The 16,577-nt window shown below is 39.7% G+C and overlaps 1 protein-coding gene across 2 annotated transcripts; it reads right to left on the bottom strand.

Moving 5' to 3' along the window:
* Positions 1 to 1,042: 1,042 nt before the first annotated feature.
* On the bottom strand, positions 1,043 to 16,541 carry LOC129845297 (uridine phosphorylase 1-like). 2 transcript variants are annotated; one of them, XM_055913180.1, is made up of 9 exons: positions 16,488 to 16,541; positions 15,981 to 16,049; positions 15,696 to 15,752; positions 15,080 to 15,197; positions 14,215 to 14,373; positions 6,165 to 6,279; positions 3,071 to 3,280; positions 2,661 to 2,807; positions 1,043 to 2,277 (listed from the first exon to the last, which is right to left on the bottom strand). In XM_055913180.1, the coding sequence occupies exons 3-9, from the start codon at positions 15,746 to 15,748 to the stop codon at positions 2,123 to 2,125; spliced, it is 957 nt and encodes a 318-aa protein (XP_055769155.1). In that variant the 5' UTR covers positions 15,749 to 15,752; positions 15,981 to 16,049; positions 16,488 to 16,541; the 3' UTR covers positions 1,043 to 2,122. The 2 variants fall into 2 exon arrangements, with proteins under 2 accessions (XP_055769155.1, XP_055769154.1); XM_055913179.1 differs by lacking the exon at positions 16,488 to 16,541 and having other exon boundaries at positions 15,981 to 16,456.
* Positions 16,542 to 16,577: the final 36 nt, after the last annotated feature.

The following is a 16,577-nucleotide window of genomic DNA, read 5'->3' as shown; positions in this document are numbered from 1 at the left end:
TCGTTCTTGCAAAACATGTACACGTTTTAAAACGAACTATTATATTAATCTGACTATACTCAATAATCGTATTGTGTGCATGTAACTGGACTCACTGTAGACGTAACTCATGAACATCAAAACGCCAGCAGGGAAGATGTTACACAGGATCTGTGCGCACCACTGGCGCAGTTTTCACACTAGTGAATGACCACTTGAATGGTTATTGTCTCTGGTTTCTCGTTTACGCAGTGTGACTCAAATTGCTGTTTTATTCTTACATGTAAACTGGATTACATGGCGAGGTTTCATTTTTACAGATTTTGATAATGCAAGGTTCGAATTTGAGGTATAGTCAGCATTTGAGCTGCTTTTGGTGTAAAATGACACTTCACAGGACAACATTTGTCATCCAAATATATATTTTTTTGTATAAGAGCAGAGAAATGTACAGGGCTATTAGGGCAGATCCCTGATCAGCTCATACGTCTTGGAGCAAGGAGAGGATGTGCACCATAGTACACTAAATTAAATAGGCTATCTTCACAATGTGCAACTTGAAAGTCAAAATCAATGGGGGGGGGGGGGCACTTATTTAACCTACTGCATCTCTGAAAATACATGGTTACACTTTGGCAGTCCCTTTACATTAGCATAGGAAAGTCCTCTCAGCCTTGTATCAACAAACAGCCAACATCTTGGAATGAAGCCCGCCATCATGACTAAGCCTCGATAGGCAAATAGCTTATAACAAAATAAGGATAACTCAAATAAATACACTTCAAAAATAAACAGCCACTCAATTTTACCATTCCACACTACAACAGTCTCCGAACACAAGTTGCATAATAAAGTACCCCTTATGTGCACAGGCAAGTCAAGGCGGCGGGTTTCGCTAACTTTGTGCTAATTTAGACTGCCGTTATTCACATTCATCAACTACTATAGAATAAACTGAGAAAATGTGCCCTACAGGGACGGCTTCTGTATCTGTATTTATTAAGGATCCCCACTAGCTGCTTCCTAATGTTGATGACAGAAACCCATTTTAATCACACTGAAATATTAACAGTATTTGTGGTTTTATTACTCATTAGGTGACATTAAAAGACCTCAGTTACATATTTTCTCAGTAACAGGACAACACGCTGAATGTATGATGATGGTTTCAGAGCAACATTTGATAGTACAGTACAATGCAGTGTTCAAAGTAGCTAAAGATGTGCAGAGAAGTCTTATCTTTAATATTCATAACTTGCTCGTTACCATAGCTACAGCATATAAAACTAAAATATACATACTGGTGAATTCAAACAAAACATTTCATCTTAAAGGCTTGGGGTTAAAAAAAGATCAAGAACTTTAAAAAACAAACTGTGTATAATATATTTTCTAATGTTTCTACACAAAGCAACAACTTCTGGAACAAGTTACTTTACTTCACCCAGCATTGGTTTATTTGGTATAAAAACAGAGGTGGTGTCAAGTAAGAGGTGTGTTTGATGTTTCTCATGATTACTATACTAATTTGGTTACACTTAGCTACAACCCAGAAACAATAGATACGGTAGATATATATTGTCTTCTATACGGTCAATGATTGCTATTGAGAATGATTGCTATTGAGAATGATTGCTACTGAGAATGATTGCTATTGAGAATGATTGCGAAAATACATAGTGAAAGCAGCCAGGCTATATGGAATGAAGGACAGTGCTGCCCTCGACTACACTTACACCGAGTATACAAAACATTAAGAACACCTGCTCTTTCCATGACAGACTGAACAGGTGAATCCAGGTGAAAGCTATGATCCCTTATTGATGTCACATGTTAAATCCACTTCAATCAGTGTAGATGAGGTGGAAGAGACGGGTTAAAGAAGGATTTTTAAACATAAAGACTATTGAGACATGGATTGTCTATGTGTGCCATTCAGAAGGTGAATGGGCAAGACAAACGTGCCTTTGAACGGGTCATGGTAGTAGGTGCCTGGAGCACCGTTGTTTGTCAAGAACTGCAAAGTTGTGTGGGGGGGGGGGGGTAACTCAATATTAGGAAAGTGATCTTCATGTTTTGTGTACTCTGTGGACAAGAGGCCTTTCATAAGTCACATAATATCAGAATGCTAAAATGCAAGAGCCTAGCTTTTGCTAGAGGCTGAGGCTTGGAGCATCTTCTTGATCAGGTGACCGACCAGTATCTGAGGACGTTGTTGGTAGCTGTGGAGAACTTCATGAGAGCTGTTCAGCTGGTCACCTTTCTGACGGTCCAATAGCGTCACACACACCACGGCCGCTTCAGAGGGACACAGAGACAGAGGACAGAGATTGATTATTTACTAGTCCTGAGGCCAGTCTGCTACAGTATCATGTCAACTCCTCAAACATGAGACAGGGAGTTGGCATGACAACACAACTATTTATTTACCAGCAACACAATACTGAACTTTGATACTACCAAAAGATTCAACATTAGGACCTTCAAGTGAATGAATATGATGTAAAACACATATATTTAATACATCTATTCAAATACATATGCATTTTTATTACATCTTTAACGCATACAAAGTCAAAGGTTTTGTTTCTTTATTTAAAAAAGCTTTATGTCTGTGAATAACACTGTTAATATGGCTTGTACAGTCATCATGGATAGCTACAACTACACCAGTGGTGTACCTTTCAGACCGCTGAGTTGACACATGGCAGCAAACACAGAAGACTCCATCTCGATGTTACGAACCCCAGACTCATAGGCCTTGGTCAGGTAGTCCTGCTTCTCCTTCTCTGTGTAGGAGCAGAAGGCCCCATCCAGGCGCGCTTGTCCTGGACACACAAAATACCAGCTAGCTACACACAGTAACTCTAGTAGGGCACATCAATATAACCTGAGTGCCAGTCTGTTTGTGCCATCATGCCAACTCACTCATTGTCATGCCTAACATGTTGGGCTTTACAATGACGGCAATGGAGTTGACAGGAGCACAGACAGACCGGGTATCATGTTAACACAGCATAATTATTTTATTTTTAAAGACAGATTGGCAGACAACAAGCAGAAAAGTGAAGTAGCGTATAAAAACCGACACCTTCATAGAAATCCATTGTGCACATAGTGTTTCCGATGACCGTCTCAAATTGACCCAGGTCCTTGCTACACTGGAGCAGCTCTTCAGCCAGACCTTGGTGCAGGTCCGTGCTGCGCACCACAGTATTCCCCAGGATGACCTGCTCCAGCCTGGGCAGGAAGGTGGCGTCTACTGACTGCTTGGTGACAACAACCGTGCCAGGATCGAGGCCTGGAGAGAGAAAGGGGAACAGAGTGGATGGACAATGTACAGCAAATATGGCTTGTTTTAGGCCTGTGTCCCAAATGGCACCCTATTCCCTATAAAGTACACTACTTTAGAGTTCCTGAGTGGCGCAGCGGTCTAAGGCACTGCATCTCAGTGCAAGAGGCATCACTGCAGTCCCTGGTTTGAATCCAGGCTACATCATATCTGGCTGTGATTGGGAGTCACAGAGAGCCGGGGTAGGCCGTGATTGTGAATAAGAATTAGCTGACTTGCCTGGTTAAATAAATATATAGAGAATAGGGTGCCGTTTGGGACACATATTTAGATGAATCAAAGGACTTTAATTGATTGATTGATTTAAACACCCCATATTAGTGTTATTACTAATTTGACTACAGTGGGTGTAAAGGCTTTCTTCCAGGGGTGAAGGAGAGGACCAAAATGCAGCGCGGCTAGTGTTAAACATGTTTAATACAAACACAAGTGAAACACTACAAACAACATACAAAATAACAAACGTGCAAAACCGATACAGACCTATCTGGTGCAGAACACAAACACAGAGACAGGCAACAAACACCCACAAAATCCCAACACAAAACAAGCCTCCTATATATGAGTCTCAATCAGAGACAACGACTACCATCTGTCTCTGATTGAGAACTCACACTAGGCTGACATAGAAACAGACAAACTAGACACACAACATAGAATTCCCACCCAGCTCATGTCCTGACCAACTAAACACACAAAATAACAGAAAACAGGTCAGGAACGTGACAGAACCCCCCCCTCAAGGTGCGAACTCCGGGGGCACCCCTAAAACTCAAGGGGAGGGTCTGGGTGGGCATCTGTCCGCGGTGGCGGCTCCGGCGGTGGATGAGGGCACCACTCCACCATTGTCTTTGTCCACCTCCTTAGCGTCCCTTGAGTGGCAACCCTCGCCCCCGACCATGGTCCAGGAACCTTCACCAACTCCCCTCTACAATAGAGGAGACAACTCAGGACAGAGAGGTAGTTCAGGACAAAGAGGTAGCTCAGGCCAGAGAGGTAGCCCAGGACAGAGAGGTAGCCCAGGACAGAGGGACAACTCCGGACTAGTGGCAGCTCCGGACTGAGTGGCAGCTCATGACTGGAGGGCAGCTCATGACTGGAGGGCAGCTCTGGCAGCTCCTGACTGGCTGGCGGCTCTGGCAGCTCCTGACTGGCTGGCGGCTCTGGCAGCTCCTGACTGGCTGGCGGCTCTGGCAGCTCCTGACTGGCTGGCGGCTCTGGCGGCTCCTGACTGACGGACGGCTCTAGCGGCTCCTGACTGACGGACGGCTCTAATGGCTCGGGACAGACGGGCGGCTCTAATGGCTCGTGGCAGACGGATGACTCAGATGGCGCTGGGCAGACAGATGGCTCAGACGGCGCTGGGCAGACGGATGGCTCAGACGGCGCTGGGCAGACGGATGGCTCAGACGGCGCTGGGCAGACGGATGGCTCAGACGGCGCTGGGCAGACGGATGGCTCAGACGGCGCTGGGCAGACGGATGGCTCAGACGGCGCTGGGCAGACGGATGGCTCAGACGGCGCTGGGCAGACGGATGGCTCAGACGGCGCTGGGCAGACGGATGGCTCAGACGGCGCTGGGCAGACGGCAGACTCTGGCCGGCTGAGACGCACTATAGGCCTGATGCGTGGTGTAGGCACTGGTGGTACTGGGCTGGGGCGGGAAGGTGGCGCCGGATATACCGGACCGTGAAGGAGGACACGCGCTCTTGAGCACCGAGCCTCTCCAACCTTACCAGGTTGAATGGTCCCCGTAGCCCTGCCAGTGCGGCGAGGTGGAACAACCCGCACTGGGCTATGCAGGCGAACCGGGGACACCACCTGTAAGGCTGGTGCCATGTACGCCGGCCCGAGGAGACGTACTGGAGGCCAGATACGTTGGGCCGGCTTCATGACATCCGGCTCGATGCCCAACCTAGCCCTCCCAGTGCGGCAAGGTGGAATAGCCCGCACTGGGCTAAGCACGCGTACTGGGGACACCGTGCGCTTTACCGCATAACATGGTGTCTGACCAGTACGACGCCCTCTCACTCCACGGTAAGCCCGGGGAGTTGGCTCAGGTATCCAACCCGGCTTCGCCACACTCCCCTTTACCCCCCCCCCCCCCCCAAATTTTTGGGTGAGCCTCTCGGGTTTCCAGCCACTCTGCCTTGCAAGCACCTCATAATGCCGCCTCTCCGCTTTTGATGCCTCCAGCTCCGCTTTGGGACGACGACACTCCTCTGGCTCTGCCCAGGGTCCTTCTCCGTCCAGAATCTCCCCCCATGTCCATTCCTCCTTGTACTGCTGCTGCTGTTGCTGCTGCCCGTTGCCACGCTGCTTGGTCCGGGTTTGGTGGGTGTTTCTTTAAAGGCTTTCTTCCAGGGGTGAAGGAGAGGACCAAAATGCAGCGCGGCTAGTGTTAAACATGTTTAATACAAACACAAGTGAAACACTACAAACAACATACAAAATAACAAACCGTGAAAACCGAGACAGTCCTATCTGGTGCAGAACAAACACAGAGACAGGAAACAAACACCCACAAAATCCCAACACAAAACAAGCCTCCTATATATGAGTCTCAATCAGAGACAACGACTACCATCTGCCTCTGATTGAGAACCCACACTAGGCTGACATAGAAACAGACAAACTAGACACACAACATAGAATTCCCACCCAGCTCACGTCCTGACCAACTAAACACATACAAAACAACAGAAAACAGGTCAGGAACGTGACAGTGGGATTCAGATGTGCTGTGGTTAATCAGAAAGGAATTCAATCATATCCAAAGCACTTGAGAAGTACAACCAGACAGAAAACCTCTAAATAAATTCTCTAGGCCTACCTAACCCACCGGAGGTCCCAATGCGAACGATAGTAACATCAGTGCAGCGAGCATGGTAGAGGAGCTTGATGAGCTCGTGTAACATGATGGCGATGGAGGGGATACCCATGCCATGCTGAAAAACAAAGAGAGAGACACATGATGTCATAGATGTACCACATTACACCACCACAGTCTCACGTCAGATAGCGTGGCGACCTTGTCTGCACTAGTTCATGGCAACGCGATTGCGTTAGAAGGACGACACTGATTAAGCCACTCAATTCATTCTGTTCGGCAGAACACACTGCTACACTAACACGTCCATTTATTTGACAAAGAAACCTTCTCTATTACTTTATATTACATTTCAAACCCAGGACATCGATTACAATTCCACCCAAAGGTGCAACATCGTGAGTGCGTCCCAAATAGCAGCATATTACCTCGTGACGGCCTTTGTCCAGAGCCCTTGTCCAAAGTAGTGCAATATAGAGTACCATTTGAGACGCAACCCGTGTTAAACTTACTAACATCTAGTGACTCTATAATAAACTACAAGTGATTGAAACCCGTGTTAAACCTACTAACATCTAGTGACTCTATAATAAACTACAAGTGATTGAAACCCGTGTTAAACCTACTAACATCTAGTGACTCTATAATAAACTACAAGTGATTGAAACCCGTGTTAAACCTACTAACATCTAGTGACACTATAATAAACTACAAGTGATTGAAACCCGTGTTAAACCTACTAACATCTAGTGACTCTAGTGACACTATAATAAACTACAAGTGATTGAAACCCGTGTTAAACTTACTAACATCTAGTGACACTATAATAAACTACAAGTGATTGAAACCCGTGTTAAACCTACTAACATCTAGTGACTCTATAATAAACTACAAGTGATTGAAACCCGTGTTAAACTTACTAACATCTAGTGACTCTAGTGACACTATAATAAACTACAAGTGATTGAAACCCGTGTTAAACTTACTAACATCTAGTGACTCTATAATAAACTACAAGTGATTGAAACCCGTGTTAAACTTACTAACATCTAGTGACTCTATAATAAACTACAAGTGATTGAAACCCGTGTTAAACCTACTAACATCTAGTGACTCTATAATAAACTACAAGTGATTGAAACCCGTGTTAAACTTACTAACATCTAGTGACTCTATAATAAACTACAAGTGATTGAAACCCGTGTTAAACCTACTAACATCTAGTGACTCTATAATAAACTACAAGTGATTGAAACCCGTGTTAAACCTACTAACATCTAGTGACTCTATAATAAACTACAAGTGATTGAAACCCGTGTTAAACTTACTAACATCTAGTGACTCTATAATAAACTACAAGTGATTGAAACCCGTGTTAAACCTACTAACATCTAGTGACACTATAATAAACTACAAGTGATTGAAACCCGTGTTAAACCTACTAACATCTAGTGACTCTAGTGACACTATAATAAACTACAAGTGGTTGAAACCCGTGTTAAACCTACTAACATCTAGTGACTCTATAATAAACTACAAGTGGTTGAAACCCGTGTTAAACCTACTAACATCTAGTGACACTATAATAAATCAGAAGTGATTGAAACCCATGTTAAACCTACTAACATCTAGTGACTCTAGTGACACTATAATAAACTACAAGTGGTTGAAACCCATGTTAAACCTACTAACATCTAGTGACTCTATAATAAACTACAAGTGATTGAAACCCGTGTTAAACCTACTAACATCTAGTGACTCTATAATAAACTACAAGTGATTGAAACCCGTGTTAAACCTACTAACATCTAGTGACTCTAGTGACACTATAATAAACTACAAGTGATTGAAACCCGTGTTAAACCTACTAACATCTAGTGACTCTATAATAAACTACAAGTGATTGAAACCCGTGTTAAACCTACTAACATCTAGTGACTCTATAATAAACTACAAGTGATTGAAACCCGTGTTAAACTTACTAACATCTAGTGACTCTATAATAAACTACAAGTGATTGAAACCCGTGTTAAACCTACTAACATCTAGTGACACTATAATAAACTACAAGTGATTGAAACCCGTGTTAAACCTACTAACATCTAGTGACTCTAGTGACACTATAATAAACTACAAGTGGTTGAAACCCGTGTTAAACCTACTAACATCTAGTGACTCTATAATAAACTACAAGTGGTTGAAACCCGTGTTAAACCTACTAACATCTAGTGACACTATAATAAATCAGAAGTGATTGAAACCCATGTTAAACCTACTAACATCTAGTGACTCTAGTGACACTATAATAAACTACAAGTGGTTGAAACCCATGTTAAACCTACTAACATCTAGTGACTCTATAATAAACTACAAGTGATTGAAACCCGTGTTAAACCTACTAACATCTAGTGACTCTATAATAAACTACAAGTGATTGAAACCCGTGTTAAACCTACTAACATCTAGTGACTCTAGTGACACTATAATAAACTACAAGTGATTGAAACCCGTGTTAAACCTACTAACATCTAGTGACTCTATAATAAACTACAAGTGATTGAAACCCGTGTTAAACCTACTAACATCTAGTGACTCTATAATAAACTACAAGTGATTGAAACCCGTGTTAAACTTACTAACATCTAGTGACTCTAGTGACACTATAATAAACTACAAGTGATTGAAACCCGTGTTAAACTTACTAACATCTAGTGACTCTATAATAAACTACAAGTGATTGAAACCCGTGTTAAACCTACTAACATCTAGTGACTCTATAATAAACTACAAGTGATTGAAACCCGTGTTAAACTTACTAACATCTAGTGACTCTATAATAAACTACAAGTGATTGAAACCCGTGTTAAACTTACTAACATCTAGTGACACTATAATAAACTACAAGTGATTGAAACCCATGTTAAACCTACTAACATCTAGTGACTCTAGTGACACTATAATAAACTACAAGTGATTGAAACCCGTGTTAAACCTACTAACATCTAGTGACACTATAATAAACTACAAGTGATTGAAACCCGTGTTAAACCTACTAACATCTAGTGACTCTAGTGACACTATAATAAACTACAAGTGGTTGAAACCCGTGTTAAACCTACTAACATCTAGTGACTCTATAATAAACTACAAGTGATTGAAACCCGTGTTAAACCTACTAACATCTAGTGACACTATAATAAACTACAAGTGATTGAAACCCGTGTTAAACCTACTAACATCTAGTGACACTATAATAAACTACAAGTGATTGAAACCCGTGTTAAACTTACTAACATCTAGTGACTCTATAATAAACTACAAGTGATTGAAACCTGTGTTAAACTTACTAACATCTAGTGACTCTATAATAAACTACAAGTGATTGAAACCCGTGTTAAACTTACTAACATCTAGTGACTCTATAATAAACTACAAGTGATTGAAACCCGTGTTAAACCTACTAACATCTAGTGACTCTATAATAAACTACAAGTGATTGAAACCCGTGTTAAACTTACTAACATCTAGTGACTCTAGTGACACTATAATAAACTACAAGTGGTTGAAACCCGTGTTAAACCTACTAACATCTAGTGACACTATAATAAACTACAAGTGATTGAAACCCGTGTTAAACCTACTAACATCTAGTGACTCTATAATAAACTACAAGTGATTGAAACCCGTGTTAAACCTACTAACATCTAGTGACTCTAGTGACACTATAATAAACTACAAGTGGTTGAAACCCGTGTTAAACCTACTAACATCTAGTGACACTATAATAAACTACAAGTGATTGAAACCCGTGTTAAACCTACTAACATCTAGTGACTCTATAATAAACTACAAGTGATTGAAACCCGTGTTAAACCTACTAACATCTAGTGACTCTATAATAAACTACAAGTGATTGAAACCCGTGTTAAACCTACTAACATCTAGTGACTCTATAATAAACTACAAGTGATTGAAACCCGTGTTAAACTTACTAACATCTAGTGACTCTAGTGACACTATAATAAACTACAAGTGGTTGAAACCCGTGTTAAACCTACTAACATCTAGTGACTCTAGTGACACTATAATAAACTACAAGTGGTTGAAACCCGTGTTAAACCTACTAACATCTAGTGACTCTATAATAAACTACAAGTGATTGAAACCCGTGTTAAACCTACTAACATCTAGTGACTCTATAATAAACTACAAGTGATTGAAACCCGTGTTAAACTTACTAACATCTAGTGACTCTATAATAAACTACAAGTGATTGAAACCCGTGTTAAACCTACTAACATCTAGTGACTCTATAATAAACTACAAGTGATTGAAACCCGTGTTAAACCTACTAACATCTAGTGACACTATAATAAACTACAAGTGATTGAAACCCATGTTAAACCTACTAACATCTAGTGACACTATAATAAACTACAAGTGATTGAAACCCGTGTTAAACCTACTAACATCTAGTGACTCTAGTGACACTATAATAAACTACAAGTGGTTGAAACCCGTGTTAAACCTACTAACATCTAGTGACACTATAATAAACTACAAGTGATTGAAACCCGTGTTAAACCTACTAACATCTAGTGACACTATAATAAACTACAAGTGATTGAAACCCATGTTAAACCTACTAACATCTAGTGACTCTATAATAAACTACAAGTGATTGAAACCCGTGTTAAACTTACTAACATCTAGTGACTCTAGTGACACTATAATAAACTACAAGTGATTGAAACCCGTGTTAAACTTACTAACATCTAGTGACTCTATAATAAACTACAAGTGATTGAAACCCGTGTTAAACCTACTAACATCTAGTGACTCTATAATAAACTACAAGTGATTGAAACCCGTGTTAAACTTACTAACATCTAGTGACTCTATAATAAACTACAAGTGATTGAAACCCGTGTTAAACCTACTAACATCTAGTGACACTATAATAAACTACAAGTGATTGAAACCCGTGTTAAACCTACTAACATCTAGTGACTCTAGTGACACTATAATAAACTACAAGTGATTGAAACCCGTGTTAAACTTACTAACATCTAGTGACTCTATAATAAACTACAAGTGATTGAAACCCGTGTTAAACTTACTAACATCTAGTGACTCTATAATAAACTACAAGTGATTGAAACCCGTGTTAAACCTACTAACATCTAGTGACTCTATAATAAACTACAAGTGATTGAAACCCGTGTTAAACTTACTAACATCTAGTGACTCTATAATAAACTACAAGTGATTGAAACCCGTGTTAAACCTACTAACATCTAGTGACTCTATAATAAACTACAAGTGATTGAAACCCGTGTTAAACTTACTAACATCTAGTGACTCTAGTGACACTATAATAAACTACAAGTGGTTGAAACCCGTGTTAAACCTACTAACATCTAGTGACACTATAATAAACTACAAGTGATTGAAACCCGTGTTAAACCTACTAACATCTAGTGACTCTAGTGACACTATAATAAACTACAAGTGATTGAAACCCATGTTAAACCTACTAACATCTAGTGACTCTATAATAAACTACAAGTGATTGAAACCCGTGTTAAACTTACTAACATCTAGTGACTCTAGTGACACTATAATAAACTACAAGTGGTTGAAACCCGTGTTAAACCTACTAACATCTAGTGACTCTAGTGACTCTATAATAAACTACAAGTGATTGAAACCCGTGTTAAACCTACTAACATCTAGTGACTCTATAATAAACTACAAGTGATTGAAACCCGTGTTAAACCTACTAACATCTAGTGACTCTATAATAAACTACAAGTGATTGAAACCCGTGTTAAACTTACTAACATCTAGTGACTCTAGTGACACTATAATAAACTACAAGTGGTTGAAACCCGTGTTAAACCTACTAACATCTAGTGACTCTAGTGACACTATAATAAACTACAAGTGGTTGAAACCCGTGTTAAACCTACTAACATCTAGTGACTCTATAATAAACTACAAGTGATTGAAACCCGTGTTAAACCTACTAACATCTAGTGACTCTATAATAAACTACAAGTGATTGAAACCCGTGTTAAACTTACTAACATCTAGTGACTCTATAATAAACTACAAGTGATTGAAACCCGTGTTAAACCTACTAACATCTAGTGACTCTATAATAAACTACAAGTGATTGAAACCCGTGTTAAACCTACTAACATCTAGTGACTCTAGTGACACTATAATAAACTACAAGTGATTGAAACCCGTGTTAAACCTACTAACATCTAGTGACACTATAATAAACTACAAGTGATTGAAACCCGTGTTAAACCTACTAACATCTAGTGACTCTATAATAAACTACAAGTGATTGAAACCCGTGTTAAACTTACTAACATCTAGTGACACTATAATAAACTACAAGTGATTGAAACCCGTGTTAAACTTACTAACATCTAGTGACTCTATAATAAACTACAAGTGATTGAAACCCGTGTTAAACTTACTAACATCTAGTGACTCTAGTGACACTATAATAAACTACAAGTGATTGAAACCCGTGTTAAACCTACTAACATCTAGTGACACTATAATAAACTACAAGTGATTGAAACCCATGTTAAACCTACTAACATCTAGTGACACTATAATAAACTACAAGTGATTGAAACCCGTGTTAAACCTACTAACATCTAGTGACTCTAGTGACACTATAATAAACTACAAGTGGTTGAAACCCGTGTTAAACTTACTAACATCTAGTGACACTATAATAAACTACAAGTGATTGAAACCCGTGTTAAACTTACTAACATCTAGTGACACTATAATAAACTACAAGTGATTGAAACCCGTGTTAAACCTACTAACATCTAGTGACTCTATAATAAACTACAAGTGGTTGAAACCCGTGTTAAACCTACTAACATCTAGTGACTCTATAATAAACTACAAGTGGTTGAAACCCGTGTTAAACCTACTAACATCTAGTGACTCTAGTGACTCTATAATAAACTACAAGTGATTGAAACCCGTGTTAAACCTACTAACATCTAGTGACACTATAATAAATCAGAAGTGATTGAAACCCATGTTAAACCTACTAACATCTAGTGACTCTAGTGACACTATAATAAACTACAAGTGATTGAAACCCGTGTTAAACTTACTACCATCTAGTGACTCTATAATAAACTACAAGTGATTGAAACCCGTGTTAAACTTACTAACATCTAGTTACACTATAATAAACTACAAGTGATTGAAACCCGTGTTAAACCTACTAACATCTAGTGACACTATAATAAACTACAAGTGATTGAAACCCGTGTTAAACTTACTAACATCTAGTGACTCTAGTGACACTATAATAAACTACAAGTGATTGAAACCCGTGTTAAACCTACTAACATCTAGTGACACTATAATAAACTACAAGTGATTGAAACCCGTGTTAAACCTACTAACATCTAGTGACTCTAGTGACACTATAATAAACTACAAGTGATTGAAACCCGTGTTAAACCTACTAACATCTAGTGACACTATAATAAACTACAAGTGATTGAAACCCGTGTTAAACTTACTAACATCTAGTGACACTATAATAAATCAGAAGTGATTGAAACCCATGTTAAACCTACTAACATCTAGTGACTCTAGTGACACTATAATAAACTACAAGTGATTGAAACCCGTGTTAAACTTACTACCATCTAGTGACTCTATAATAAACTACAAGTGATTGAAACCCGTGTTAAACTTACTAACATCTAGTGACACTATAATAAACTACAAGTGATTGAAACCCGTGTTAAACCGACTAACATCTAGTGACTCTATAATAAACTACAAGTGATTGAAACCCGTGTTAAACCTACTAACATCTAGTGACACTATAATAAACTACAAGTGATTGAAACCCGTGTTAAACTTACTACCATCTAGTGACTCTATAATAAACTACAAGTGATTGAAACCCGTGTTAAACCTACTAACATCTAGTGACACTATAATAAATCAGAAGTGATTGAAATGGCGAGTGGTATTTTATTTCTTCACGTACGCTGACGGACAGCACGGGGCCAATCTTGTACATGGCATAGCGGTCAGTTCCTGCACAGATGTTGGGGTACTCAGCCTTGGGGTCCTCCAGACTCAGCTCTCCAGCAATGTACTCTATGAAGGACTTCATTCTCCAGGGACTGCCCCCAACACACACAAACTGAGACATGAACATAAGAACAGACCATGTAAATGTTAACGTCCTGGGAATGAATACAAAAATCAAAAGAAATACAGGGCTGCTTTCCTGAAACCAGATTAAACTTACTTTATTTTATTTAACCGTTATTTAACTAGGCAGGTCAGTTAAGAACAAATTTTTATTTAGAATGACGGCCTACCAAAAGGCAAAAGGCCTCCTGCGGGAAATGGGGCTGGGATTAAAATAAAAAATATAGGACAAAACACACATCACGACAAGAGAGACACTACAACACTACCTAAAGAGAGACCTAAGACAACAACATAGCATGGCAGCAACACATGACAACACAGCATGGTAGCAACACAACATGACAACAACATGGAAGCAACACAACATGACAACAACATGGTAGCAACATGATAGCAGCACAAACATGGTACAAACAATTATTGGGCACAGACAACAGCACAAAGGGCAAGAAGGTAGAGACAACAATACATTAAACCTAGTCCTGGATTAAAACACATGTTCTATGGTGAATGTCCATTGAAAGGTTTTTTTTTAGTCCAGGACTAGGCTTAATCTGTATCTGGGAAATCAGCCCAATTTGTGATGAATACAGAAAAACTGACCATATTGAATGCAGGAAATAAGATGTTATGAATGTCCATTTACTGATGCAATCTAGCTAGTAGCCTAATGAATCAATCAGTAATCTTACTTTGACGTCCCCAAACATGGCAGGCAGGTTGTGTGTGGAGGTCCCCAGGTTAAAGTGGTAGAGAAAGTCATCTTTCATCCCATCCAGGTGTGGGTTATGTACATAGACAGTGCTTTCACTAAGAAAATCAATCATACAAGAACATTTAGGGAAGACCAGTCTTTTATTTGACTATCTCCTAAACTTCTGGGCCCGTGTTCATAAAGCAGATTTGCTTTTGGTTCAACATGTCCTCACTGTCTTCGTATTACTGTATGTCAATAGAATATAATCGCCTGGTTGTGAGTCATTTCCCTTCATCCTTGTATGGTGTAATGTAATGCTCAATGATACGTGCTTCTGTGCAGGAAGTCAATTTCTCTGGATGACACACCTCCCTGCCGTTTCCTGGTTTTACGAATGAACTCAAATATAGTGCACTGAGGGAGTGGTTAGCCCACTGTCAAAAGTCAATGTAAAATGTACAGTACAAAAGTCAAAGCTTTATTAGGGTGTTATTTCTCATGTTGACGTTGAATTAATTACATTTTCAGACGACAACACTAATCAAATCACTTTGATGATATAGTTATAGACAATGACGTGTCCAACCATTACTTATAAGAAGTTACTGTACCTCTCGCACAATGTCTCATTCTTTTCATCACTGAAACCTGGTCCCGATGCCATATTCCTGAAAAAAGTAAGAAGCCCAACCACCGGAGCAAACACATGAAATTAACTACATTTCCAAATGTTGGATTTGTCAAATTCAGACAGATATCTTCACTACTGGTCCAGTTAGTGATACGAACATGTGATGTATCCCATATCCGTAGTCTGTAGGCTAACATCGACTACTACCAAAAATATGCCGGCTGGTATATGTCAGAGAAACAGCGATTGAATATATGTAGATTACCTGTAGCAGGTAGATGATTCGCATATGCACGATGCTGCGTTAGATATTTAGGAAACGGGGCGCATCTATCTGCAATGTGGTTAATGTATAAGAGGCAGTAATTGAAAGCTGTGCTATGGAACTTGTCACTGACATTGGGTTGTCACTAGTTACCACAGCCACAAAGTCAAAATTGTGTACATCTTAAAAATTCATGAAAACTAACATTTGTTTTTGGTCTTAATTTGTTAGACATTAAAGGTTAGCAGTGGTGTTTAGGTTTAACATCTGATTTTAAGAAGATAAATTGAAGAAATAGTCGGGGTTTAGCCATAACTATGACTTTGTGACAACTAGTGATGACCCTGCCATTGTCTGTATATGAAGGTGTCACTAGTGAGTACGTTTACATGCGTACTAATAATTCGATATTAAACGGATTATGGCAGTTGACCGAGTACGGCAATAGTCAAGTAAACACTTTAATCTGTTTATCTTAATCGTCGTAAAGTCCAAATAGAAGCATACACCGATTAAACCCTGCTTTTTTGTTTTGTTGTTGCAATCTTTCGAAGTATCATCACATCTAACCAGTTTAATCGGAGTATCTGGTCTGCG

Source organism: Salvelinus fontinalis, unplaced genomic scaffold (genome assembly GCF_029448725.1).
Source record: "Salvelinus fontinalis isolate EN_2023a unplaced genomic scaffold, ASM2944872v1 scaffold_0272, whole genome shotgun sequence".
NCBI lineage: Eukaryota > Metazoa > Chordata > Actinopteri > Salmoniformes > Salmonidae > Salvelinus > Salvelinus fontinalis.
This window is presented reverse-complemented; position numbering and strand designations above follow the sequence as displayed.

Coding starts and splice junctions, on each gene's coding strand:
- LOC129845297 (XM_055913180.1), bottom strand. CDS start 15,748: ATGGCATCGGGACCAGGTTTCAGTGATGAAAAGAATGAGACATTGTGC. Junction 15,198..15,695: donor AATGAGACATTGTGCGAGAG/GTACAGTAACTT, acceptor TGATTTTCTTAG/TGAAAGCACTGTCTATGTAC. Junction 2,808..3,070: donor CACAATGGATTTCTATGAAG/GTGTCGGTTTTT, acceptor TTGTGTGTCCAG/GACAAGCGCGCCTGGATGGG.